This window comes from Carassius carassius, chromosome 26 (assembly GCF_963082965.1).
Source record: "Carassius carassius chromosome 26, fCarCar2.1, whole genome shotgun sequence".
Lineage (NCBI taxonomy): Eukaryota > Metazoa > Chordata > Actinopteri > Cypriniformes > Cyprinidae > Carassius > Carassius carassius.
The window spans coordinates 19,534,868-19,561,874 of NC_081780.1; the positions used below are offsets into that span (position 1 = coordinate 19,534,868).

Genomic DNA, 27,007 nt, shown 5'->3' on the forward strand with positions numbered 1-27,007 from the left:
ATACATTTTGGTAGAATGATGCAAAAGCATCTGCTGCCTTTTTGGGTTGAGATACTGTTCTACTCAGTGCAGGATGACAAACCTTGGACACAGTATGATTAGCTTGCAAAAACCAGACTGTTCTAACAAGCATAAACTCAGTCTCAACAAGGATAGAGAGTTGTGCAACTATAGCCTAAGTGTGATAAGTTGCCTGTAATACGGCCTATTGTAAACGCCAACAGAAAATAAATTAAAAAATAAATGAAAAGAGAGAAAAATAAAAACCGCTCGACTGAGGAGAACCCATCCTTTCTTATTATTATTTTACTTTAAATAATAAAGCTAGATAAATATGTGTTACAGGGTAAAAGTTTTTTTTTCATAAATCACTACTAACAGAGTTCAGTAATGCTTTGTTTGTTCATCATTGGCCACCATGGAGAATGCTCTTCAAATCCGCGTTGGTCATTGAATTCACTCTGTTTGACGTTGAAGCCTCAGTCCATTTATTCTTCAAGAATAGTGTCTCACGTTCGTTGAGTTGAACATGGATACACAACTCTCTGAGCGTTGCAGCCGAGTGTCATGAAGGTCTTCGTTCCAGACTTCAGGTGAATTTTCATCTTGGCAGGAAATGGCGATTGAGCCTTGATGTTCTTCTCTTGATGTTCGTGATTTCATCACGTCTCTTACTTGCTTGTGATTCTTCTGGATATCTGATGTGTAGAGTCCTGAGGGGTATTGCACAAAAGCAAGATAAGGGATTAAGCTGGGATTTTCCAGTTATCCTGGCTGAATTTAGCCCTGACTCGGTTGCATGAAGGGAGGCTAAATTAATCTACATTAAGTTACTATGGAGATTTACACTTTGCAGCTAGCCTGCTCCGGAGCAGGCTAACAACCAGGCTAAGATTAATCCTAGTGATTTATCGGCTAGTTCCTCCCTAAATCCTACTAGATATTAATGTGTTTTAGTCACTTCATGGTCCTGCATTAAAATACTAGATATACTGTCATTCATCTAAGTATGTGTACTGTTATTTTAGTTATTATTGAAAACTGCTGTTCATTTCACTGTCAGATGTTTGATGAATATATATATTATTTGAAATTTAAAGTGTTTATTGTCATACACCCAGTGAGGAAAGCAGATTTTCCTGAGCAATTATTACTTTGCTGTCCACAATGAATGCCAACACAGTGCAAAAGAACTATATTATACAATATGAGAAATAGAATATAGACTATATATATCTATATATGCAAGTATAGAGTAGAAATGTACTGTTGAATGAGAAAAAATATCAATAGATTATATTTTATTGCAGTTGATGAGATAAGAAATGGCTCATGAATTTGCAAATGTGGTTTCAATTAAGTCTGTAAGGAGGTCAATATGTAGTATATATAGACTAAAGATTTGTGTGTTTCCTATTCACAATGGCTTGCCCTTTGTTGGATGATGTAGTTGATGAGGATGTTTTAATACTCAGACGAGCATTCAGGCACAAAAGAGTCTTCCGAGATAGGGCAGACCCATTGGCATTTTCAGACGAATATCTGACTGAGAGGTACAGATTCTCAGGTGATGGCATCAGATATTTGTGTAGGCTGCTGGGTCCAAACATACAGCACAGGACAGCACGGAGCCATGCTCTCACTGTCCCACAGATGGTCTGCGTAGCACTGCGATTCTTTGCAAGTGGCATGTTTCTGTATTCTGTCGGTGATGCAGAAAACCTCAATAAAGCCACTATTTGCCGCACAATAAGAAATGTAAGTCTGGCAATGAAATCTCTTGTGCACATATTTATCACCTTCCCTGGTCACAGAAGATTCATTCACATCAAGGAGGAGTTCTACAAGATTGCAGGTAACACGAATAATAACAGATTACTACAAAATGTTACATTAGCACAGTCATAGTATGACACTCATTATTTTGTTTTACAGCTTTTCCTAATGTAATTGGTACAGTGGATTGCACCCATATTCGTATCCAACGCCCCTCAGGGGCACATGAGAGAGATTATGTTTACAGGAAATCCTTCCACAGTATCAATGTTCAGGTAAGAAGGAGTTATGGTTACTGTCAGCTACATAAATATTCTATGCATTAAATGACCTTAATAGGCTATATATTTTTACAGATGATCTGTGATGCTGACTGCCTTATTACAAATTTAGAGGCAAAGTGGCCTGGCTCAGTCCATGACTCCAGAATCTTTCGGGCCAGTAGAATTTACCAGAGACTCTCTCTAGGTAAGCCACCCTATTTTTTTAAGCACCTTGAACATCAAGAGTACAGTACTTGTAAAAATTATGTTTTGTATTCGCAGGTGAGTTCTCTGGTGTGCTGCTGGGGGACAAAGGCTATGCCTGTGAGACATTTCTGATGACTCCCCTTACAGACCCCCAAACCCCAGCACAGCAAGCTTACAACCATGCCCATGCCAAAACCAGGGCTCGAATTGAAATGACCTTCGGCCTCCTGAAATCACGATTTCAGTGCCTGCACCACCTGAGGGTCTCCCCAGACAGAGTATGTGATGTGACTGTTGCCTGCACAGTGCTGCACAATATTGCCAGCCTAAGAAAAAAAAGTGCTCCCAGAGTTGCTTTGGATGTTGATTGGGACAATGCTGCCATATTCCCAGATAACAGAAATGGTAGACTTGTTAGAGAACAATACATTGCAAATTATTTCAGTTAATTTAGTTTTGATTTAGCCCATTCCTTAATAAAGGATAATGTAGGCTACTTTTTCATGTGTACATGCATTTTATTTGGCATCGGTAGCACACACTGTTGTTTTCTTCCCAAATTCTAGTTCCACTTCACTGGATCAATAACTATAAAGTGTACTTGACATTCATAAAAAAAAAGTTAGAAGACCACAATGGTTTTGGAATATTTTTCTTTTATTATTTTGTTGTTATCACTTGTCAGCTTGGAGCTTTGGAGAGAAAAATTATGATGATTAATACATTGTGTTACAGTCATGGTTACAGTATGAACTGAAGTCACTTAATTCTCTTTATAGTTTCTGGATTTCCAGTTCTAGTTTCCTCAGTGTCTTTCGTTTAATTTGCATCTCAAGGTCCATGTCCTGCAGCTTTCTTTTGTTCACATCAATCTTGACTTTTGTCAGCTCGATCTGTCTCTTAAGATGCGTTGTGTAGAGATATCTGACAGTTTGTGATCTCTGTGAACACCTTTTAGTTAGCATTGCAGAATTTTTGCATAATGTAAATTTACTGTAGGCAATACTCACTATGTTACCAGGCTGCTTATCAGGCTGCCCAATGTCAGGATCCTGTAACAAATGATATTTTCTATTAGTACCACTTCCCTGACTTCTTATCTATTATGAACTTAAAACAAAAGTGTCTATTTCCACAAAATTGACATGATACCTCGAGCCTTCTGGAGTCCAGCAACACGGTCTCATCATCGGCAGAAGTGCACTCCGCTGCTGTAGATGTGGCTTCCCTCTGCCATATTCAATACTTGTACTGATATTTTTGACAGGACATGCAAAGCCTATGATTTAATAAAGAGTACTCACCGATGAATTATAGTCTGGTGGCTCCAAAAGTGTAAGGGTGTTACCAGCCACTGCAAGGTAAGGCAAAGTCACACAGTCCACATAACAAAATATATATGGATTTCAATATTTTCCATGTGCAGTAGTATGGCAATAATGTACCTTGTATGAGGAGGCCAGTATCCCTTACTGGGCCAGAGTCAGTGGCTATCCCTCCCTGGATCCCTTCAATCACTGGCTTCCCTTTATTTAAGTCCAGGGCCAGCTCCTCTGCTGTGGTGAAGTCTTGGGTTGGAGGGCCACCCCCCGTACTAGATATATGACTTTTTTTTATTGCTAAAATCAGCACAGACAATAAAATGTCATCAAACATGTCACCTATGTTCTCCGCAAACAAGTCACTTACCAGCCTGCAAAATATTCTTGTATTTAATCTTGACTTGCTGCCAAGTCCTTTTTTGGCCAGACATATTTGTTCTTTAATAGGAATAGATAGATACAAATGATAAAATATATTAGATGGGTAAAAATAGAGCAAAATTATCTGCAGCAGAGGGCGGGCAAAGGTGCGTCGCTATCGCCTGTTCCACCGGCGGAAGTGACTGGTAGTTCCTGTTTTTAGCATCATCCAGTGCGGAGAATGCTAGTGAGACAGACGAACGAGTTCGCGCTGAATATGGAGCGTTCCAAGCCTTTGCCACCTCTTCGTGAAGCTCAGGAAGAAATGAGGCGGGCTTTGAGTACGCTCATCCGAAAGGAAACTACCATCCAGCCGGGAACGAGAGGGGGGCGCTGGTGCAGACCACTCGAGGCCGAGGCTCGCCGCGGCCAGCGTGAGCACTCGCATCAGCTCTTTCTCGATATCAGCTCGTCCGCTGGGCCTCTGAGCAGAAGGCGCGAGATCCGCGGAGCTCGCCCAACCCTCACTGCCCGAAGCTAGCAGAGAGCACGTGTCCTCTTCCTCCGACGCGGCCCTGAGATCCACTTCCTCGGAGGACGCGGCAGCAGACAGCGGGCGCTGACCATCGGGAAGCGATGCAGGGGAGGCCGGTGAAGCGGGGAGAACCGGCGAGTTCGGTTGAGCTGGAGGCGGTTCCGGTAAACGCTGGGAGCGGCGCTTTTTACGGCGCTGCGGCGCAGCGGAGGATGCAGGCTCGGAGAAAAATGCCAGGTGAGTCCTCAGAGTCACCATCGACAGTAGCTCGCAGTGAGGGCAGCCGCCGTCAGCGAGCAGGAGCGCTGCATGATCCTCACCCAGGCAGGAGACACAGATGACGTGACGGTCTCCTTCACTGAGCGGGGCTCTGCACGAGCCGCACGAGGGCATCTTTAAAAAGACGCAGCTCTTTTATGAGTGCGCGTCGCAGGGTGAACACACACAAGGATATAAAAGGATATAGGCGCCGGAGAGCGCAGCAGGAATGGCAGTGGAAGGCGGCGAAGGCCAGCAGCTTCAGAAGTGGTTCGTCCCGCTGAGATGCTTATCAGACGGCGCTTGCTTCCTTCGTGATCCAACGATGCGTGAGCTTCGCTGAAGAGATGAAAAATCAGATGAGTCAGCCTTTTCGAGCTCCTTTTATAGGGTTGGGCCACACCCGTTTCGGCGGGAAGTGGCATGAAGGGCGCGAAGCGCCCTTATTGGTCTGATGTTGCATCAGCCTGCGCTCGATAGGCTGTGCAGTTGCCGCAGAGCAGCCAATGAGCGAGCGAGCTGTCTCGCCTATGGCTGTGTGCTGCTGCAAATGCACTTTACAAAAATTCAAAATTAAGGATAATTTTTTGCTTCAGTATTTCGTGAAAAGAGACTTTTCCCGTAGCGTCTTAGCTAAGACGCAGTACGAGAGAACTCTCGTAAGAGAACAGTATTTTTCACACAATTCACCTATCTGTATACCGCTGTTTTCACTGTCATAAAAACGGGCTGATGACTTCCTTGTTCTATAAAGTCCCTCCTTCAGAAATACGTAACGAGTTCTGATTGTGCCAGCGGTTCCTGTGTTGTGATTCGATACCAGCTGAGCGCACGCTGCCCTCCTGGAAATGCGCGATTGGACTAGTTTTGAGAACCAAATGGGCAGGAGCATGTGCTGGAGATATACTTATATTCACAGGAGCGTTTTAACTGATGAGATGCGAATGAAAATCGCATTCGTTTTTTTGCACAGCCCTAACATCTAGTTAACAAAGCTAAACAGTGTTGCCCTTTGTGTAATAAGTTACAGAAACTGTTAAACGCACCAACTTAATAAAATATCTCCAGACAAAGAGGGAACTGCTCCATCTTTCAGATTAATCTTTGTGCGAATCCGGCATTAAACGAATTGAGATTGAGATTGAGGAAGTTGTCCTCAGCAAGCTGTCCTCAGCAAAATGTGCTGCACATAGTTTTACATTGGGATTATAATTTTCGGGAACAGAGTTAAACATAAATTGTAACCATTAATCTCCAAGTACAGCGTCCCTGGGAAGGCCAAACAAAGATGATTGGACTCCGAGATGTAAATAACAGCGTTTCAACGACATGGCGACAAACACAAACGCAGCTCTTCCTCCTTCTCCGTCGGAGCGCAACAAGACCACGCCCCCCTTTTTGTGAATTCATGTGGGCGGAGGTTAGTCAAAAAACTGTTTAAGTGACGTCATTACTGCAGGAACTAGAGGGATGTAGTCCAAACGGGTAGTTTTTTGTAGGCGAATTCTGTTAAATAAAATATCTCGCTTGGCATTGGACTTTGAGCTTTAGAATTTTACAGATTTTATTTATACTGTAACAAAAACATTACACAATAACTAAAGTTGAAAACATGGGATCACAAAGAAGGGGACCTTTAAAGCAAATGTGTGATTGTACAGGGGGAAGCATACGACCCACCCCAAAAAGTTGTGGTCGTCAGAATGGGAATGTAATGTCGGCAACACTGTCATTCATTCATTCATTCATTCATTCAATGCTGTACATTCTGTGATTTGTAGAAACTGACACTACAGTACAGACTAGGTAAAAATGGACGTTGAAGTTAAAATTTCAATTATACAAATAACACACATTGGGATGTAAAAACACTTGCTGTGTTATGAACTGTCATATCTGCTCTCATGACCGAAACAGAAAGCTGATGTAATAAATGAAGCACAATTTACCGTGTTCACACTCTGTGTTCATAAAGCAACGATCCTTTGATTCATTGTTCAGCAACAATTTGTGAGAAATTGTGTATTTTTCCATTTAAGTACAGTAAAACATTTTTTGTATCAGAAAACAATTCATTTCGGAGCTGCATTACATGGGGTCTTAGGCTACGGTTATTTTCCTTAATGCTTTAACATTAAGAAATTAGGGCGATATGATGATATAATTATCAGCTGCTGAGAGCTATATTGGTTCTATGTGTGGTATGATAGAAGACAGCCGTAGTGTGTATGTAATCCCCTCTTTTTCCTCCTCTCTCTAATTAGCAGCCTCCATATTGGCTTGCTTTAGGAGAAGAAGAGATCAATTGGTTTCATCATCCTTTTGGGAAATTAATTTATTTGACTAAAGTGACTTAGTAATTACACTGACATCAAGGTTAATTGCTAGAGCTGTATTGCCATGGTTGGCATCCTGTCAAAAATCCCCATGCAATCTGTTCTCCAAATGCCAGCCAGGATCATGATAGAGCAGGACAGCTTTGACCAGTACAAAGTTTCCTAGAAACATCGTTTTAAAGTTTCGTTTTGAATTTTGTTCACAAGAACAATAATGTGTTTCCACTAAATCTCACGTGTGTTGATAATGCTCTAAAATAGTATGCCTAGCAAATATTTTAAGTTAAAATAATTATTTTAACCTTTCCTCCTCCATCATCACCCTGTTTTTTTCGAGACAAGATGGCAGTCGTGAACACAATGCGAGGCTCAGCGTCTTACCAGATTTCAGAAAGTAGTGTTAATTTACCTCCCTCCCTGACGAGCTCACTCACTTGTTATGCTCGTTTTTAATCAAAATAATAAGGAGATGTCCCTCAAAGCTAAGCATCAACCCAATGAACTGCCTCTCACACTGTCCAACTCAGATGTTTTCTCCACTCTGTGTAAAGTGAATGCACCAAAGGCAGCTGGCCCTGACGGAATACCTGGTCGTGTACTTAAAGCCTGTACAGAGCAGCTGGCTGAGGTCTTCACAGCCTTTTTCAATCTGTCCCTGGCCCAAACAACTGTCCCCACTAGCAACAAAACTCCACCATCGTGCCAGTACCGAAGCACTCCACTGTTTCTGTCACTAATGACTTCCGTCCTGTCACACTCACCCCCATCACTGTCAAGTGCTTTAAGAGGCTGGTTGCATCCCACTTAAAATCCTGTCTCCCTGCTACACTAGACCCATTCCAATTTGCCTATCGCCGCAATAGGTCAACAGAGGATGCCATCTCTACGGCACTTCACTCTGTCCTCACCCACCTGGACAATCAAAATACACATGTGAGAATGCTGTTCATCGATTCTAATTTTGCATTTAATAATGTACATTTACAGTACATTTAATACCTCAGTCAGTTAAGTTAGATTACCTCTCCTCCTCCATCATCACCCTGAACACCGGCATGCCACAGGGCTGTGTACTGAGCCCTCTCCTGTACTCCCTTTTCACCCATGACTGAGTTCCTGTTTATGGCTCCAACACCATAATCAAATTCGCAGATGACACCTCGGTTGTAGGTTCTGATCAAAGATGATGATGATGAGGTGCAGCATCTGGCTGTGTGGTGTGCCACCAACAATCTGGAACTAAATAACCAGAAGACTAAGGAGATCATTGTGGACCTCAGACGACTAGGAGTCATGCACACACTCCATCTACATCAATGGAGCTGTAGTGGAGCGTGTGTCGAGTTTCAAGTTGCTCCGCATCTGACCACAAAGCACTCCAGCGGATTGTGAAAACTGCTCAGTGGATCACTGGTACCCTGTTAACTACTACTACTGTACTACTAACTACTACTGTGATATATATCCCAAGCGCTGCCTGGGCAGGGTAAGGAACATCATCGAGGATGCCTCTCATCCTAACCATGGACTTTTCTCCCTCCTTCCATCCAGCAGGCATTACAGGAGCCTATGCTCTTGCACTAGTAGACTCAGGAAGACCTTCTTCCCCCAGTGACCCTTCTGAACTTCACACCACCAATCTAACCTGCAACCTGCTTTCTTACTGCATTGTTCATAGTACTTTACATACATGTATTTGCACTACTCATATTTTGCACAGACTGCACACTGTTCAAGCTATTATAATGTAAGCTGTCTAATGTTGTTACTGTACAAAGCACAATAAACTATTTCTATAAAAATATAGTTGCACTACCGATATTTTGCATATAATACATTGTTTAACAATACTATTGTACACTCAACCAACCGTATTTATTAACACTGTCTTACATTGCTGCTGTTCATAATGTATATATAATCCTACATTGCATTCCTATTTATATTCTGTACAGTACATACTCTGCTTAATACTATATATAGCAACTCCACTGTACATTCAGTAAATTATAACTTCACTTACTCTGCACTTACATGTATATAAAACACTATATTCTTGCACTTCTGGTTAGATGCTAACTGCATTGCATTAGCTCTGTACTTGTACTCTGCATAATGACAATAAAGTTTAATCTAATCATCTAATCAAAAAAATTATTTTTAGATATTATGCCAACATATTTCATCAAAAAATGCTTGTGAATTTGCATACGTTTTGGAATTAAATGTAGAAATTGCAATAAAAATAAAAAAAAATTTTGGCAGGATGGAAAAATATTTGAACTGGTTAATCAAGCAAAAAAAAAAACCTCCTTAATGGAAAAAAGTCTCAAAACCCCGAAGTTTGAGAACACTGCTTTTTGAGAACTTTCCGTCTTAGTTTAGTATAATATTGTATATCTCAAATTAACCTGCACCTAGAATGAAAAATATGAACAAAAATACTGATTGATCACTTTACATGTGCTTTGCTCTTGACTAATATCAGTTGTAGAACAGACCAGACCTCTTGAAATACTCTAATAAATATATATGGGAGATTTACTTTTTTTCTGGCTTTCTGTGTTTACACTATTATACAGTAGTACTCTGGAAGAGAATCTCTGGGTCAAAACAGGCAAAGGAGAAGCAGAAATTAAGAGTTAACAAATTTTAATATATGTAAACAGAGACATATGTAAAATATATGTAAAATTGTTAAACAATAAACATTAAACACCATATAAATCAAAACTGCTTAACTATACTGAATTAAATGTCAACCCAGGAAGTAGCATAGGACTGTGCAAGCTTTGGTGGTGTTGATGGAAGCAATGTACTCTATCTATGTTTTGATCATTATTCTGAATCAGATCCAGGCATAGCATTTGACAAAAACTTTTTATTTTAAACTTCTCTGTATTTATTATTATTTTTTTTTATTTTTTTTGGTTTGTTATGTTGTTGTACACATAAGCTCTGTTCTTTCTTTTGGCATGTTAAGACAAAATACAAAATTACATTCTTTTGGCTATGTATTTTATTTGTGAAAATGTTCAAAAACAATATATGTTAAAAAAATAATAAAAAAATCCAAAATTTGTTTTAATCGTTCCTCTTCCCCCAAACCGTTTATGGGCTTAGAACTAAACAAAATACATTTAGACAGACAAATATCACCAGATAAAATGTTTCTGATCAGTGATCAATCATTGTAATAAGTGTTTGAATAGAGTCTGGGCAGTCTGAAGCTGACATGAGGTGAACAGGAGGTAAAGGATGTCCGTTGTTGTAACAGTACACTAAAAAAATGATTTTGTTTGCTCAGTTTACTTAAAATAAGCTAAAACAACATAAACATTTAGTTTTTTTATTCAGTTGTCATTTGCACTCAATTATGTTAAGTGACATTACATTTGTAAAATGTTAACTTAATCCATTGAAGTTAAGTTGGGCCTACATGAATCATTTATGTTGCATTGACTGAAACTGGGCAGTGGATTTCTAGTTCCCAGCATGCTTTGCGTAGGGATAGACCAGGAGAATAAATGTTGAAATAAAGTGCTGTTTAATGTGTTTTTGCTAATGGGAAAGACATATTAAAGTTTGTTGTTTAGTTATTTTTTACTTTTAAAAGAGTTTATGTTTATGATTATTTTTGAGGTTACCATTATGGTGAAGTATAGACTTTGTGGTTAGGCTATAGGTCACATGAGCTGTAACTATGCTAATGCCATGAGGACATTTTTACCTGATCATTACTTGCATGCTACAAAAATTGTACTTTGTGTTATGTTGTACTGAACAAGTGTTATGCTCGCTGCTACACTCTCATAAGAATAAACATGAGAATCAAAAGGAAAAATAAAACAAATTAGTTTGAGGACCAGCAAATGATTTACACAGTCTATATTGTCAGCATTTCTAACCTTCACAATCAAACGATAATAGAACATTTATGTGTGTCTATGACACCTATTGACAACCCAACCTCAAGTTATACTCTTTACCACAATGGTAACCAAAAAAAAAGTAAGTTGCCTGAACTCTTTTAAATGTTCAAAATACATTTTACTCATCAGTACATTTAACTTAATTTAACTTCAAATATATGAGTTTAAATGCATGGAAATGTGTGTCATAATTTTATTAAGTTGGACCAACAAGCTATTTTTTTTGAGTGTAGTGCACATGACATATCCAGGAGCATGCACAGACTGCAGAAAAAAGGTCACTCTTCAGCCAGGAGTGATTAATAAGACAGCCAAGCATCACCTGTCAATGCGAGACTTGGTCTCAGTTGCAGGTGCTCAAAAAGGTCTGTTTATTTGACAGGCCTGAATCTCAAAAGGGAGAAAAAATAAACAAACAAAAAACTATCCAGGTACAGGGCAGTCTGGAGCAGATCCAAAAGAGCCTCCTGGACGAATTCCACTAGGAAAATCCACTAATGCAAGGCCCAGATAAACTGACAGAGAGGCGGGGGCGCTGTTGAGGCGGGGAACTGGTGGCACGCTGGCGGCGAGGCGAAGAAGAGCAGTGACAGCGATCGGTGATCACGAGCCCGAGAAGGGCTGAAGAGTTACGCTGCTTGAGAGCAGGAGGAAGAGGGAAAAAACTAAACTAAAGGATGAAAAAAAAACTGGCACGATCTCTGTTCAGGCCAAACATGAGATGTGGACAGAGAAACTAGTACAACACGACAATCTGACAACAGACAGCACACATTAGGAGACTAAATAGAGAAGGAGTGATTAACATGATGCAGAGCAGGTGATGGTGGCCAATAACAAGATAATAATGACACAAGAGGGTGGAGACGGGCACCACGGTGACACAGAAGAACATTGTTATTGTAAACAACCACACACACACAATAAAGGAAAAACAGACAGATCAGCCCGGGGACGTGACATTACCCCCTCCCCAGGAGCGCCCCCTTGCGCTCCAGGGAAGGGACCTCCACGCTGCCGGTTGAAGTCCTCGATCAGTCACCAATCCAGAATATCCCAAGCCGGGACCCAACTCCTCTCATCCAGACCATATCCCTCCCAGTCCACCAGATACTGAAATCCCCGACCTCGACGTCTGACATCCAGCAACCTTCTGACAGTGAAGGCTGGGGAACCATCCACTGGACGGGAAGGGGGAGGGTTAGTAGCTAATGAGTTAAGGTGAAATGAAACACAGGCTTGACACGAGAAACATGAAAGACTGGGTGTACCCTACTATTTTTTTATTATTTTTAAGACTGTAGTATGCAAATTATGTTCTTAGTCTTGCTACCACCAAACACATAAACATTACTTTAGGATCAGCTGCTGCCAACTCTAGGCCCTTATTTATCCTCATTTTCCGTATGGCCAATTTTGCTGTCCCTATTAAATAATTCAATAAGCATGTTCTCCTTCTTAATAAAAATCTATATTTCAGTCCTCCTATAAATATTTTGTCTGAAAATTCTTCTGTAAACCCTTGAAACCATGTTAGAAGAAAGTCAAACAAATTATTTAGTCTACTACATTTTAAAAACAAATGCTCTAAATCCTCTCCCTTGCCACAAAACTTACACTGCCCACCCACTGCTGGATTCAGGTGTGCCACGTGTCTGTCTGTATCTGTAGCCCTGTGAATAATCCTCCACTGCAGATCAGCAGTTAGCTTCTCTACACTGAGTTTCTACAGGGTCCTCCACCTGTCTCTTAAAAGGAAATCTGGCCCCAACAAACCAAGCCATCTTGAAGCCTTTTGTCTCTTTAGTGACTTTTGATGCATCACTTTGACTGTTGTGTGGTAAAGTGCCTTCTTTGAAGCACAATCCAGATAATCAAAATGAGAAGTCCATAAATTCAAGATTGAATCAGCAACTTCACCCTCATTCTCATCACACATTAGCGGCGAAACACAATTCTTGGAAATTCTTGTCTGTCACTCTAGTTTAACAATTGTCTTCTTGCTATACTTTCTCCATAAATATCTTGTATTGGCAGAGAAATTTCCTCTATCAATTTTGATGCAAGTCTCTGTGATCATAAACCCACCTCTTTCTTAATAGTTTCCACAGATTTTCATCCATCTTTATCAATTAGGTGAACCAGTTTCACAATCCCATTCCTGAACAAACATGCTTGCACACTCACTGAGGACCGAAGTCTTGTCTGCATCATATTATTAAAAAACAAAGGTTCCTCAGGAGCCCAGTGAATAAAGCTGCTCCTATCTCCATCCTACTTTAAAACATGCCTCCACACGTGAGGATCTTCTGATAAAAATGTGTAATTCCAGACAAATCCATATCTTCCAGTTTTATTAAAAACCAATGTTAGTCAAGTCCAAGCCCACCTGCCCTCAGCAAGATGGCACATGATCTATCAGTCCATAATAAGTCTTTATGATAAAGGAATCTTTTTGGTGCTTGTAATCTGCAAGCATTGATACAGCTCTTAACATCCACCAAGCCATGTTCTTCCTCGCAAACTGGCAAAAATGTCCAGTGTTCACCACTCCTGAAAGAACTTGTCAATTTCCTCTGTATTTCGCATATAGTGTCCTCAAGGGGATATAACCCTCACTTTCACCCAATTCACTTTGGCAGTTGATGCTTTTTCATAAAGCCTAATGTTCTTATTTAAACTTCTAATATCCTCTTGCCCTGTGATAAACACTGTTATATCATCTGCATAAGTGGATTGACGCTGGCACCGATACAGTATGGCTGCCTCCCTGATGTGCTCTGCAGTTGTTTTTGTGATTTTGTTAGTTTGTCCTGTCTTTAGTTAGTTATATTCCTGCAATCAGTTTCACCAGGGACGAATTGCTGGACATTCAGGACCACACATCTCCTGATATATTACCAGTTTTCGATTACTCTGATATTTTGCTGGACATTCTTGTCGGCGGAACAGTTGCTCTGATCACACGCTTCAGGAAGACGTGAAGACTGTGAAAAAGAGCTGGCGCGCTTGTATTTTTTATTCTTTTATTATGTGTTTTTTGTTCTGTCGCTGTCATTCAGTTGCACTGCGGAGCTTCTGTCACTAAAACAAATTCCTTGTATGTATAAACATACCTGGCAATAAAGCTCATTCTGATTCTGATTCTGTATAAACCAGTTTTACACTTTCACTTCCATCTTGAAATGTGACACCTTTAAAATCTTTTTTAAGCAACAGAGGTTCAAATAATATGCTATATAACTGCCCAGTGTGACGAGTCAGCTGCCTCCTCCCTGATTGTCATCGGCACCCTGTCCTAAGTCGCTGCCCTCTTTACCAGGCTCCCGACTGGAGTGGGTGTGTGAGAGGAAGGGCGCTGGACGAGTCAGGGCTGGCGGCGTGTGATGGGGCATACCTGAAGGAAATGGAGCCTCATCACCGCCACTGTTTTAAAGCCCAACGCGCCTCTCCTCGGTGGATCGGTCTCTTTCCCGTGCATGCACACTGGTGTCCTCGTGGGTCCATGAAGGATCAAAGTCAAAGTCAAAGTCACCTTTATTTATATAGCGCTTTAAACAAAATACGTTGCGTCAAAGCAACTGAACAACATTCATTAGGAAAACAGTGTCAATAATGCAAAATGATAGTTAAAGGCAGTTCATCATTGAATTCAGTTATGTCATCTCTGTTCAGTTAAATAGTGTCTGTGCATTTATTTGCAATCAAGTCAACGATATCGCTGTAGATGAAGTGACCCCAACTAAGCAAGCCAGAGGCGACAGCGGCAAGGAACCGAAACTCCATCGGTGAAGTATGGAGAAAAAAACCTTGGGAGAAACCAGGCTCAGTTGGGGGGCCAGTTCTCCTCTGACCGGATGAAACCAGTAGTTCAATTTCCAGGCTGCAGCAAAGTCAGATTGTGCAGAAGAATCATCTGTTTCCTGTGGTCTTGTCCTGTTGCTCCACTGAGACAAGGTCTTTACAGGGGATCTGTATCTGGGGCTCTAGTTGTCCTGGTCTCCGCTGTCTTTCAGGGATGTAGAGGTCCTTTCTAGGTGCCGCCCGCAGTTGATTTTGATATTCTAGGTATTATCAAATTGCCTGAGTTTTGAGAACGTAGCGGACGTAGAGGATTATAATGTAAAAGGAGCTCATTCAAATACTGAGGTGCTAAACCATTTAGGGCTTTATAAGTAATAAGCAATATTTTAAAATCTATACGATGTTTGATAGGGAGCCAGTGCAGTGTTGACAGGACCGGGCTAATATGGTCATACTTCCTGGTTCTAGTAGGAACTCTTGCTGCTGCATTTTGGACTAGCTGTAGTTTGTTTACTAAGCATGCAGAACAACCACCCAATAAAGCATTACAATAATCTAACCTTGAGGTCATAAATGCATGGATTAACATTTCTGCATTTGACATTGAGAGCATAGGCCGTAATTTAGATATATTTTTGAGATGGAAAAATGCAGTTTTACAAATGCTAGAAACGTGGCTTTCTAAGGAAAGATTGCGATCAAATAGCACACCTAGGTTCCTAACTGATGACGAAGAATTGACAGAGCAACCATCAAGTCTTAGACAGTGTTCTAGGTTATTACAAGTGGAGTTTTTAGGTCCTATAATTAACACCTCTGTTTTTTCAGAATTTAGCAGTAAGAAATTACTCGTCATCCAGTTTTTTATATCAACTATGCATTCCATTAGTTTTTCAAATTGGTGTGTTTCACCGGGCCGCGAAGAAATATAGAGCTGAGTATCATCGGCATAACAGTGAAAGCTAACACCATGTTTCCTGATGATATCTCCCAAGGGTAACACATAAAGCATGAAGAGTAGTGGCCCTAGTACTGAGCCTTGAGGTACTCCATACTGCACTTGTGATCGATATGATACATCTTCATTCACTGCTACGAACTGATGGCGGTCATATAAGTACGATTTAAACCATGCTAATGCACTTCCATTGATGCCAACAAAGTGTTCAAGTCTATGCAAAAGAATGTTGTGGTCAATTGTGTCAAACGCAGCACTAAGATCCAATAAAACTAATAGAGAGATACACCCACGATCAGATGACAAGAGCAGATCATTTGTAACTCTAAGGAGAGCAGTCTCAGTACTATGATACGGTCTAAATCCTGACTGGAAATCCTCACATATACCATTTTTCACTAAGAAGGAATATAATTGTGACTTTTTCTAGTATCTTGGACAGAAAAGGGAGATTCGAGATTGGTCTATAATTAACTAGTTCTTTGGGGTCAAGTTGTGGTTTTTTGATGAGAGGCTTAATAACAGCCAGTTTTAAGGTTTTGGGGACATATCCTAATGACAATGAGGAATTAATAATAGTCAGAAGAGGATCTATGACTTCTGGAAGCACCTCTTTTAGGAGCTTAGATGGTATAGGGTCTAACATACCGTCATAACATACCGTCTAACATGTTGTTGGTTTAGATGATTTAACAAGTTTATACAATTCTTCCTCTCCTATGGTAGAGAATAAGTGGAACTGTTCCTCAGGGGGTCTATAGTGCACTGTCTGATGTGATACTGTAGCTGATGGCTGAATGGTTGCAATTTTATCTCTAATAGTATCGATTTTAGAAGTAAAGTAGTTCATAAAGTCATTACTGCTGTGGTGTTGGGAAATGTCAACACTTGTTGAGGCTTTATTTTTCGTTAATTTAGCCACTGTATTGAATAAATACCTGGGGTTATGTTTGTTTTCTTCTTAAAGAGAAGAAAAGTAATCGGATCTAGCAGTTTTTAATGCTTTTCTGTAGGATATGTTACTTTCCTGCCAAGCAATACGAAATACCTCTAGTTTTGTTTTCCTCCAGCTGCGCTCCATTTTTCGGGCTGGGTATAGGGTCTAACATACATGTTGTTGGTTTAGATGATTTAACAAGTTTATACAATTCTTCCTCTCCTATGGTAGAGAATAAGTGGAACTGTTCCTCAGGGGGTCTATAGTGCACTGTCTGATGTGATACTGTAGCTGATGGCTGAATGGTTGCAATTTTATCTCTAATAGTATCGATTTTAGAAGTAAAGTAGTTCATAAAGTCATTACTGCTGTGGTGTTGGGAAATGTCAACACTTGTTGAGGCTTTATTTTTCGTTAATTTAGCCACTGTATTGAATAAATACCTGGGGTTATGTTTGTTTTCTTCTTACAGAGAAGAAAAGTAATCGGATCTAGCAGTTTTTAATGCTTTTCTGTAGGATATGTTACTTTCCCGCCAAGCAATACAAAATACCTCTAGTTTTGTTTTCCTCCAGCTGCGCTCCATTTTTCGGGCTGCTCTCTTTAGGGTGCGAGTATTTTTATTATACCATGGTGTCAAACTGTTTTCCTTAACCTTCCTTAAGCGTAAAGGAGCAACTTTATTTAAAGTGCTAGAAAAGAGAGAGTACATAGTTTTTGTTACATCATCAAGTTGTTCTGAGGTTTTGGATATGCTAAGGAATTTGGATACATCAGGAAGATAACTTAAAAAGCAGTCTTTTGTGGTAGTGATGGTTCTTCCATACTTGTAACAAGAAGTAGAATTTACAGGGGGCGCTAGTGTGCCGTAATGGAGTAGGTCACACTTTTGTGGAGCTCCGTGTATAATCCTCTTGTTTTATTGAATGTATACTGCAGCAATCGTTTTTTATGTCATAGACTATCGTTTAAGTTACATTCTAGTCTAGTGGGCTCATTTTAACGTCGAACATGCAAAGGAGCAAAGCTCAAAGCCAGAAAAATGCATCCTCTGCTGAGGCTAGCAACGAAGCAATACTAGCCGCTATCACGAAGCAAGGAGAAGAGCAGTTAGCTAGTGTTTCCAAGCTAGTTGATGACCTCAAAAAGACTATGGAGGGACGCCTTGATTCAATCGATGCACACCTGGCTACATTACAGAGCAAACATCACGAAGTGGAACGTCGCATAGATGGCATGGATGAGGCCCTAACAGACGCCGACCACCGCATAACGGCTCTAGAGTCCACTTGTAAGGAACTTCAAGCAGCCAACACGCGTCTCAGCGCTAAGCTCAACGACCTAGAAGGACGCTCACGCAGGCTCAACATTAGGATCGTTGGTATCAAGGAGGGTGAGGAAAACAGCCGCCCAGCTGAGTTTGTGTCCGAGCTGATTTCAAAGATACTTGGCCAAGAAAACTTCAGCAAACCGGTCAAAATAGATAGAGCTCATCGCAGCCTTAAGCCAAAGCCAAAAGAAAAAGAGCCACCCAGGGTCATCATCGCAAAACTTCATAACGACAGAGACGTGAGGAATATTTTACGACTAAGCCGACAGCGTGCACCGCTTAGCTACAAGGATGAGAGGGTGTCAATATTTCCCGACTTCACTGCAGAGGTTATAGCACAACGTCAAGCCTTCAACAGTGTTCGGAATAAGCTGGCCGATGCTGGAGCCAAGTGTACCATGCGCTTTCCAGCCAAACTTCAAGTGACCTATAACAAAGCAGTGAACGTCTTTGACTCACCAGCAGCTGCAGAACGGTTTGCCAACTCTATCACAAATGACAAAGAGTCAGACTAGTTGTTTGTGTATTTTGCAATAGCCATAGCCCTATTGCATAGATGGCTGAAATTTATCTTATGGTAGTCTAATGTGTTTTGATGCGCCGGCTGTGTTTATCACTGAAGTTATGCGTTCTGCATATTGTCATTTGCACTCTTTCCAATTGCAGTAGAAATTATTTGGTCTGCCCAATTTATTTTTTTCATTTTTTTTATTTATTTATTTATTTATTATTATTTTTTTAAATGTTTTTTTTTTTTTTTTTTTTTTTTTTTTACTTTATTTTAATTTTCTTTCTTTTCTCTATGCTGCAGTATAAGATGTACGTTACAATAGAGGAGATCGCGGAGCTGTCGACTTTAGTCTAACTGCTTAGTTGGCTCTGTTATACCCGGCAGTCTCCTATCGGGATTTGGGATGTGCCGCTTAGTTCTTTGTTGCGGCTCTGGGGTTGTTCTGGGGTGTGTTTATGTGTTCTTTGTTAATCTGCCAGATCTATATTTTTCTTGTGCCAGTTCAAATTGTCTGTTATACTTTTATTTTAATGCAGGATAATCAGTCAAGTAGGTCGGGAGGAAGTCCTATTACTTTTACATCCTGGAACTGTAGAGGTCTTGGCAAAGCCATTAAGCGGGGTAAAGTATTTTCACATTTGAAGTCCTTGTCATCAGATATTACTTTCTTACAAGAAACCCATATTGGCCCAACTGATCAGAGGAGATTGAGAGCTGTTTGGTTGTCACAAGTTTACCAATCTACTTTTTCTTCTAAAGCGAGAGGGGTAGCAATTCTTATTCGTAAAACTATTCCATTTATATTTAAGTCCATGATAACTGACCCAGGTGGAAGATACCTTCTCGTCTCTGGAACAGTGAATTCTGTACCATTGGTCCTTTTGAATATTTATGCTCCCAATTTTGACAGCCCTGAATTTTTTTGCAAAATTTTTAATCTTGCTGCGGAACATAACACTCACAATATAATTATTGGAGGAGATTTCAATTGCTCTTTAGACCCTCAGGCAGACCGTTCTTCCGCTAAAGCAGCCCCACAATTGAAGTCTGTACCTGTACTTAATAATCTGATTAAATCGCTAGATACAGTTGATATATGGAGACATCTGCACCCCATAAACCGAGAATACTCTTTTTTTTCATCTGTGCATGGTAGCTTCACCAGAATCGATTATTTTTTAGTTGATGCTAGACTAATATCAAGAGTCATCAGCTCCACATACCATAACATCTTAGTCTCAGACCATGCGCCTCTGACCATGAGGATTGATTTCAATCTCCATACACGTCAGTATAACTGGAAGTTTAACCCCATACTGTATTCAGACAACTGCTTTCAAGAATACATCTCTACTAGGATGTCAGACTTTATGCTGGATAATGACAATGGTGCTGTTTCAGACTCAACCCTCTGGGAGTCCTTTAAAGCTGTTATGAGAGGTCACATAATCTCCTATCAGTCAGCAAGTAAAAAAGCTAGGCAGAAGCGTCTCTCTGAAATTGAAACTGAACTTACTGCACTGGAGGATTCTTACCGAGGGTCTAAATCTGAGGATATCCTTAAAAACATTTTGAAGATAAAATATGAGTATAACCATATTCTTGGCGAACAGGTCAGGCACTATATCTGTAAATTAAAACAAAAGCACTTTGAGCTGGGTGAGAAGGCAGACAGGCTACTTGCTAGGCAGTTAAAAGGCGTGCAAGCTGATAGGGCGATTCATAAAGTCTCATCTCCAACCGGGCAGCTATTAACTGACCCTAAACAAATTAATGACAGGTTTTTTGACTTTTATAGCCAGTTATACTCATCAAAGTCTAAGTCCACCGATGCTGAGATTTCAGATTTTCTTAACGCACTGGACATCCCTGTTCTAGATGAGGTGATAAGGCAGGATCTGGACACTGATATCACATTGGATGAAATCAAAACAGCTATCTGTTCCTTTCCTAATGGCAAAGCCTGTGGTCCTGATGGATTTGGTATAGAATTTTACAAGGCACATATAGACATCATCGCCCCACTCCTTCTTCGTATGGTAAAGTGTTCTCTGAAGGATGAGATTTTTCCCAGCTCGCTTTATGAAGCGCATGTTTGTCTTCTCCTGAAAAAAGACAGGGTTGACACTGATGTCACATCTTACCGTCCTCTAAGTTTGCTGAACAGTGACCAGAAAATTATTGCAAAAGTTCTTACAAATCGATTAAGTAAATATATCAGTGCCTTAATTCACCCGGATCAATCAGGTTTCATTCCAGGCAGATTTTCTTTCTCTAACACTCGCCGCCTGTTAAATGCTATGTATTCTGATAGGTTACCATACGCTGCTGTCATATCGTTAGATGCCCAGCAGGCCTTTGACCAAGTCGAATGGAGATACATGTTTGCCACCCTTGAAAAATTTGGCTTCGGTGGCACATTTATGAAGTTGTTAAGAATGCTATATGCACGTCCAAAATCCTCTATTTTGACTAATTATGATAGGTCCCCTTCATTCTTGCTGGGTCGTGGCACTAGGCAGGGCTGCTGCCTTTCTCCTATGCTCTTCGCTTTGGCCCTTGAGCCCTTGGCAATAGCCATTAGAGCCAGCCCTCAAATCAGTGGAATAAATTGTGGCTCATCTGAGTGTACCATAGGCTTATATGCTGATGATGTAGTCCTGACCCTGTCAGATGTTAGGTCATCCATGTCCCCCTTACTTGATCTGATAAAATCCTTTGGTCAATTCTCTGGATTTACTATTAACTGGAACAAAAGTCTGTTCATGCCCCTATCTGATGGCCTGGATTCTAAATATCTTGAGGATCTGCCATTCAAAGTCTCCAACGATCAGTTCAGATATTTAGGTATCAATATCACCAAAAATCCCAAACTTCTCTTTAAATGTAATTATCTCGATCTGATGGACAAGCTTAAAGTCATGGTAGATAAATGGAAACTTCTCCCCCTCTCCTTAATAGGGCGTATCAATATTATCAAGATGACTGTACTTCCCAAATTTATTTATCTTTTTCAAAATGTGCCTATTTTTCTTACAGCTGCTTTCTTTAAATCTTTAGACTCTATCATTTTGCCCTTTGTATGGGCCAACAAGCCCCCCCGCATCTCTAAAGCGCACCTACAGAAACCTACTACTGAAGGTGGTTTGGGCCTGCCTGTTATGCGTCATTATTACTGGGCATGTAACGCCAGAGCATGGGTATTCTGGTATCATGCCCTATGCACTAATGATGAGAGTAACCTCTGCCCCAAATGGCCTTTGATTGAGTCCCACAAGTTGAAAACATTTTCTGGAGCTTCCCTCGGTGCCTTTTTATTTTCAAATCCTGATTCATCTATCAAACAGCTTAAAGGTGACTTTATTTTATCAAACTCTTTGAAGATTCTTAGACAAGTTAAGGGTGTGCTGAATCTCCCTGAGCTTTCCTTTTTTGCTCCCATATGTCATAACCCTTCCTTTAAGCCAGGTCTAATGGACTCAGTGTTTGCACACTGGACAGAGAAGGGCCTTGCAACTGTCAGTGATCTTTATATTGACAAGTGTTTAGCATCTTTCGCTCAACTTAAGGAGAAATACTTGCTACCATCTAGCCATTTTTTCCGTTATCTCCAAATTAGAAGCTTTGTAAAGGAATCAGTACCCACACAACACGAGTTTTATCGACTTCTTACGCGTGAACCCACATCCAAAGGTTTGATTTCACAGTTTGTTGCCCTTTTTCCATTGGCTACCTCCTCTCTTCACATTAAAGAAGCATGGGTTAAGGACACAGGAGAAGAGATTGATGATGGGCTCTGGTCAATAGCATTAGAGAGAATCAAAGCATGTTCTATCAATGCACGACTTCAGCTTATTCAGTTTAAAGTTATCCATCGTCTGCATTTTTCAAAAACCAAACTGAATAGGATTTTCCCTTCTGTCTCTGCCGCTTGTGATAAATGTAAGGCCAGTGATGGGACCTTGGGTCATCTTTTTTGGGCATGTCCCAAGCTCACAGCCTTTTGGGGTGAAATCTTTAACTTGTACAGTGTCATATATAAAACTCCATTGAAACCTGATGGCCTCTTTGCAATATTGGGTTGTACCCCATACTCACTAACTCTTTCTATAGACCTACAGCAGGCCCTCATGTTTGGTATGGTCATAGCAAAGAGGATTATTTTAAGGGAATGGAAATCTGTGTCCCCTCCCTGCTTTAAGATGTGGTTGAATGATATGGTATCCTGTTTATACTTGGAGGAGCTGCGTTACACTTTGTCAAACACCCAGCGCAGGTTTTGCAAGATCTGGGGGCCTTTCACTGACTATATTAAGAGACAGGATGAATCTCAGGTGGAAGTTTGATATTATTATGTATTATTTTCCTATTTTCATTATGTGAATTGTTTTCATTTCAAGCCATCAATCAAGTGCTGGGACTCTGCCCTTAACTTTGGGCTTCCTTGACCTCACTTCTTCCCAAAACCATGGAACCCTTACTCATCAGAACCTGTGGACATTTTTTTCAGTTCTTGGACTGGATTATAGATACATGCTGGTATCTTTTATAAGAACTGGCAGTTATTGTTATTGTTTTTGTTTTGTTTTGTATTGTTGTGTCCTGCCTTGTTGGCTTGTGTCTGTCTGTGACTGTTATGCAGAAAACCTTTGAAAATAAAATTATAAAAAAAAAAAAAAAGAAGTAGAATTTACAATTTTGGCTATATGAAGTTTGCACAGAACTAAATGATGATCTGAAATATCATCACTTGGCTGAATAATTTCAACACTATCAACATCAATTCCATGTGACAGTATTAAATCTAGAGTATGATTTCGACAATGAGTAGGTCCTGAAACGTGTTGTCTAACCCCAATAGTTCAGAATGTCTATAAATGCTGATCCCAATGCATCTTTTTCATTATCAACATGGATATTAAAATCACCAACTATTAAAACTTTATCTGCAGCCAGAACTAACTCGGATGTAAAATCATCAAACTCTTTAATAAAGTCTGTATGGTGCCCTGGTGGTCTGTATACAGTAGCCAGTACAAACATAACAGGGGATTTATCATTAACATTTGTTTCTCTGGATAATGTTAAATGAAGCACCATTACTTCAAACGAGTTATACTTAAAATCTGCCCTCTGAGAAATCCTGAAAACGTTGTTATAAATTGAAGCAACACCTCCACCTTTGCCTTTTAGACGCGGCTCATGTTTATAACAGTGATCTTGGGGGGTGGACTCATTTAAAATAATGTAATCATCAGGTTTTAGCCGTCAAAAAGAGTACATCTATATTAGGATCAGTGATCATATTATTTACAAAAAGTGTTTTCGTAGAAAGGGATCTGATATTCAATAAGCCAAGCTTTACCATTTGTTTATCCATATTGCTTCTGTTTTTTATTTGTTGAACCTCAATTAAATTGTTAATCTTAACTTGGTTTGGACATTTTTTGTATTTTCTAGATCGGGGAACAGACACAGCCTCTATAGTGTGATATCTAGGTGAAGAAAGTCTCTATGTGCTGAGAATTAACTGACCTCTGTGACGGGAGGCAGCTAGCAGACGGTCGGTTTAGCCAGTCTGTCTGCTTCCTGACCTGGGCCCATCTCAAAAGCAGGGAGGGGACCAGAGCATATTACAGTGTCTGACATCGTGCTTGCAAGTTCACACACCTCTTTAATGTTATTTTTAGTGATCTCAGACTGGCGAAGTCGAACATCATTAGCGCCGGCATGAATAACAATCTTACTGTATTTACATTTAGCATTAGCCAGCACTTTTAAATTTGCCAAGATGTCAGGCGCTCTGGCTCCCGGTAAACATTTGACTATGGTGGCTGGTGTCTCTATATTCACGTTCCGTACAATAGAATCACCAATAACTAGAGCACTTTCATCAGGTTTCTCAGTGGTTGCATCACTGAGTGGGGAGAACCTGTTTAATGTTTTGATCGGAACAGAAGAGCGGTGTTTTGACCCACGACTACGCTGCCTCACCGTCACCCAGTTGCCCTGCTGCAGGGGCTCTGTTTCCGGAACCGAACAATGTACAGGAATCCCTGAGCTAGACGCACCCAAAGCCGTATCTAGAGCCCTAACATTCTTACTGTCCTCAATTAAAGTTTGGATGCGTGTCTCTAATTCTGAAATCTTCTCTGTCAGCCTAACTATTTCCCTGCATTTATCACATGTGAATCCCTCATCAGCGACAGAGATAGATAAACTGTACATGTGGCAAGAGGTGCAAATAACAATAACAGGAGAAGCCATTACTCACCGTGCTTGAAGAAATATTCTTACTGCGGTTGTTTGATGAACTTGTGAAAAACCAAGGGTGCGTTGAGGGACACCCACGCCACTAGATACGTGAGCTGCTGGACCCGCGATCCGGATGGGAACCGCACACGTTTGCACGGCCGACGGGCCAGGATGCCAGGCTGTCCATCCCCTGCCAGCGCCACGGCCAACGAGAGTGATGCAGCCCGCTAGAGGAAGCCGGCGCCCCGCGCGCCCCGGACTGAAGAGGGGAGCTCGTGCGGCCGCCGGATTCTGCCCCTTACCTGGACCCTTCCTCCAAGAACACTGCCCGACCCACACGAATCCCGCAGCACGACGAGGACATCGGATTCCCTGTTGATTTGGACACTCTTCCCCTTTGGCCACCTTTATCCCCTGTTTTATTTGATTTTCTGTTAATAAAAGCCCCTCCAAGGCCTGACGCCACGCCAACTGTGTCTGTCTTGTGCTCCTCCCGTCACACCTGATAATGGACAGACTTGTCTGATTCCTCTACCAACAGGTACTGGAGCACTAAGACCCCCACCAGACTTTACCATAATAAATACATTTGAATACAACAGTTTTACATATAATAAAAAAGCTTCACACAACCAAAATGTTTTAAAACATTAAAAAGATACCCATGATCCACGCTGTCAAATGCCTTTTCTTGGTCTAATGATAAAATACCAAGATTACTATTATTAAGGTGGCTATAATCAATTAAATCCCGTAGCACAAAAATATTGTCTACAACCTATCTGGGACACAATAGTTTGATCTTTCTCAATCAAAAACTGTAAACAACGCTCAATTCTATTTGCCAAGCATTTTGCCACAAGGACACTGGTCTCCAGTTTTTCAATAAACATAAATCTCTTTTTTAGTAACAATGAGAGGACTGCACATTGACAACTTAGAGGGAGTGACTCTTCTTTAAAAAAATAAATAAAAAGTACTTCATATAAATCTATTCCAATTACATTCCAAAACTGTTGATAACATTCAACTGGAAGTCCATCTATCCCTGGAATCATGCCAGAGGACAACTGCTGCATTGCCTCTGTGAGTTCCTTAAAAGTGATGTCATTGGCCAGCATTTTTTTCTGTTCATTTGCTAATTTTGGTAAATCATTGAGTAATTCCTCCGTATTCTTAAGGTAACATGATTCTTTACTATATATATTACTTTACTAAATATTACTATATATTACTATAAATACTATACATATTACTATAAATATATATTACTATAAATCTACTGCAGTTTTTGTATTTTCTCTACAAAAGCAATACAACTGAAGCAATATATTTAATCAAATCTGGGAAAATATCATCAACTTCAACCACTTTCCCAAAAGTTACATCCAAAAAGTCATTTATTTCCTGCAATGTATACACACCCATAACTTGGGAACCAATTTACAGGCATCATCATCCACTATCTCATTATTACTGCTCATTGCAAAGCCCTGTGACGTTTCAGGTTGTTGCTAAATTCCATTCCCACCAACCACACCAATCATTACTTCTGCACCTACTCCACTTACTTCTGCTTTGACTGCATCTTCCTCATCTCTCATCATTCCTTCTGTATTATTGCTCTGGTTTACAGTAACCATAGGCCCATCACTAGGCCTCACACTGTCACCAACGAAAATACCACTATCATGTATATCACTTACAGCCTGAGGTTGTACTTCCTCGACATTTGAACTGTTGTCATGATCTACATCATCAACACGCTGTTGTGTATTCTCACTATTCTAGAGGAAGAATTGTATAAACATCTAAACCAACAACATGTATATTACAGTATTCCATATAATCTCCTAAAAGAGGTGTTTCCAGAAGTCATAGATCCTCTTTTGACTATTATTAATTCCTCATTGTCCTTAGGATATGTCCCCCAAACCTTCAAACTGGCTGTTATTAAGCCTCTCATCAGAAAACCACAACTTGACCCCAAAGAACTAGTTAATTATAGACCGATCTCGAATCTCCCTTATACTAGAATACTATAAAAGGTAGTATCCTCACAATTATATTCCTTCTTAATGTATCTGTGAAGATTTCCAGTCAGGATTTAGACCCTATCATAGCACTGAGACTGCTCTCCTTAGAGTTACATATGACCTGCTCTTATCATCTGTTGTATCTCTCTATTAGTGCTATTGGATCTTAGTGCTGCGTTCGACACTA

At 40.4% G+C, this 27,007-nt stretch overlaps 1 protein-coding gene and 1 long non-coding RNA gene across 2 annotated transcripts in view; both read left to right on the plus strand.

Annotated features, from left to right (window-relative positions):
* The first annotated feature begins 1,422 nt into the window (after positions 1-1,422).
* On the plus strand, positions 1,423-2,705 carry LOC132105407 (putative nuclease HARBI1). The gene is made up of 4 exons (XM_059510489.1): positions 1,423-1,855; positions 1,936-2,051; positions 2,133-2,244; positions 2,322-2,705. The coding sequence occupies exons 1-4, from the start codon at positions 1,423-1,425 to the stop codon at positions 2,693-2,695; spliced, it is 1,035 nt and encodes a 344-aa protein (XP_059366472.1). The 3' UTR covers positions 2,696-2,705.
* A 12,231-nt stretch (positions 2,706-14,936) lies between these two features.
* LOC132106310 (uncharacterized) overlaps positions 14,937-27,007 on the plus strand; it is a 120,056-nt gene continuing 107,985 nt past the window's right edge. The window contains exon 1 of the long non-coding RNA XR_009424108.1: positions 14,937-15,015. This is a non-coding gene — a long non-coding RNA (uncharacterized LOC132106310). The remainder of the gene's footprint in view (positions 15,016-27,007) is intronic.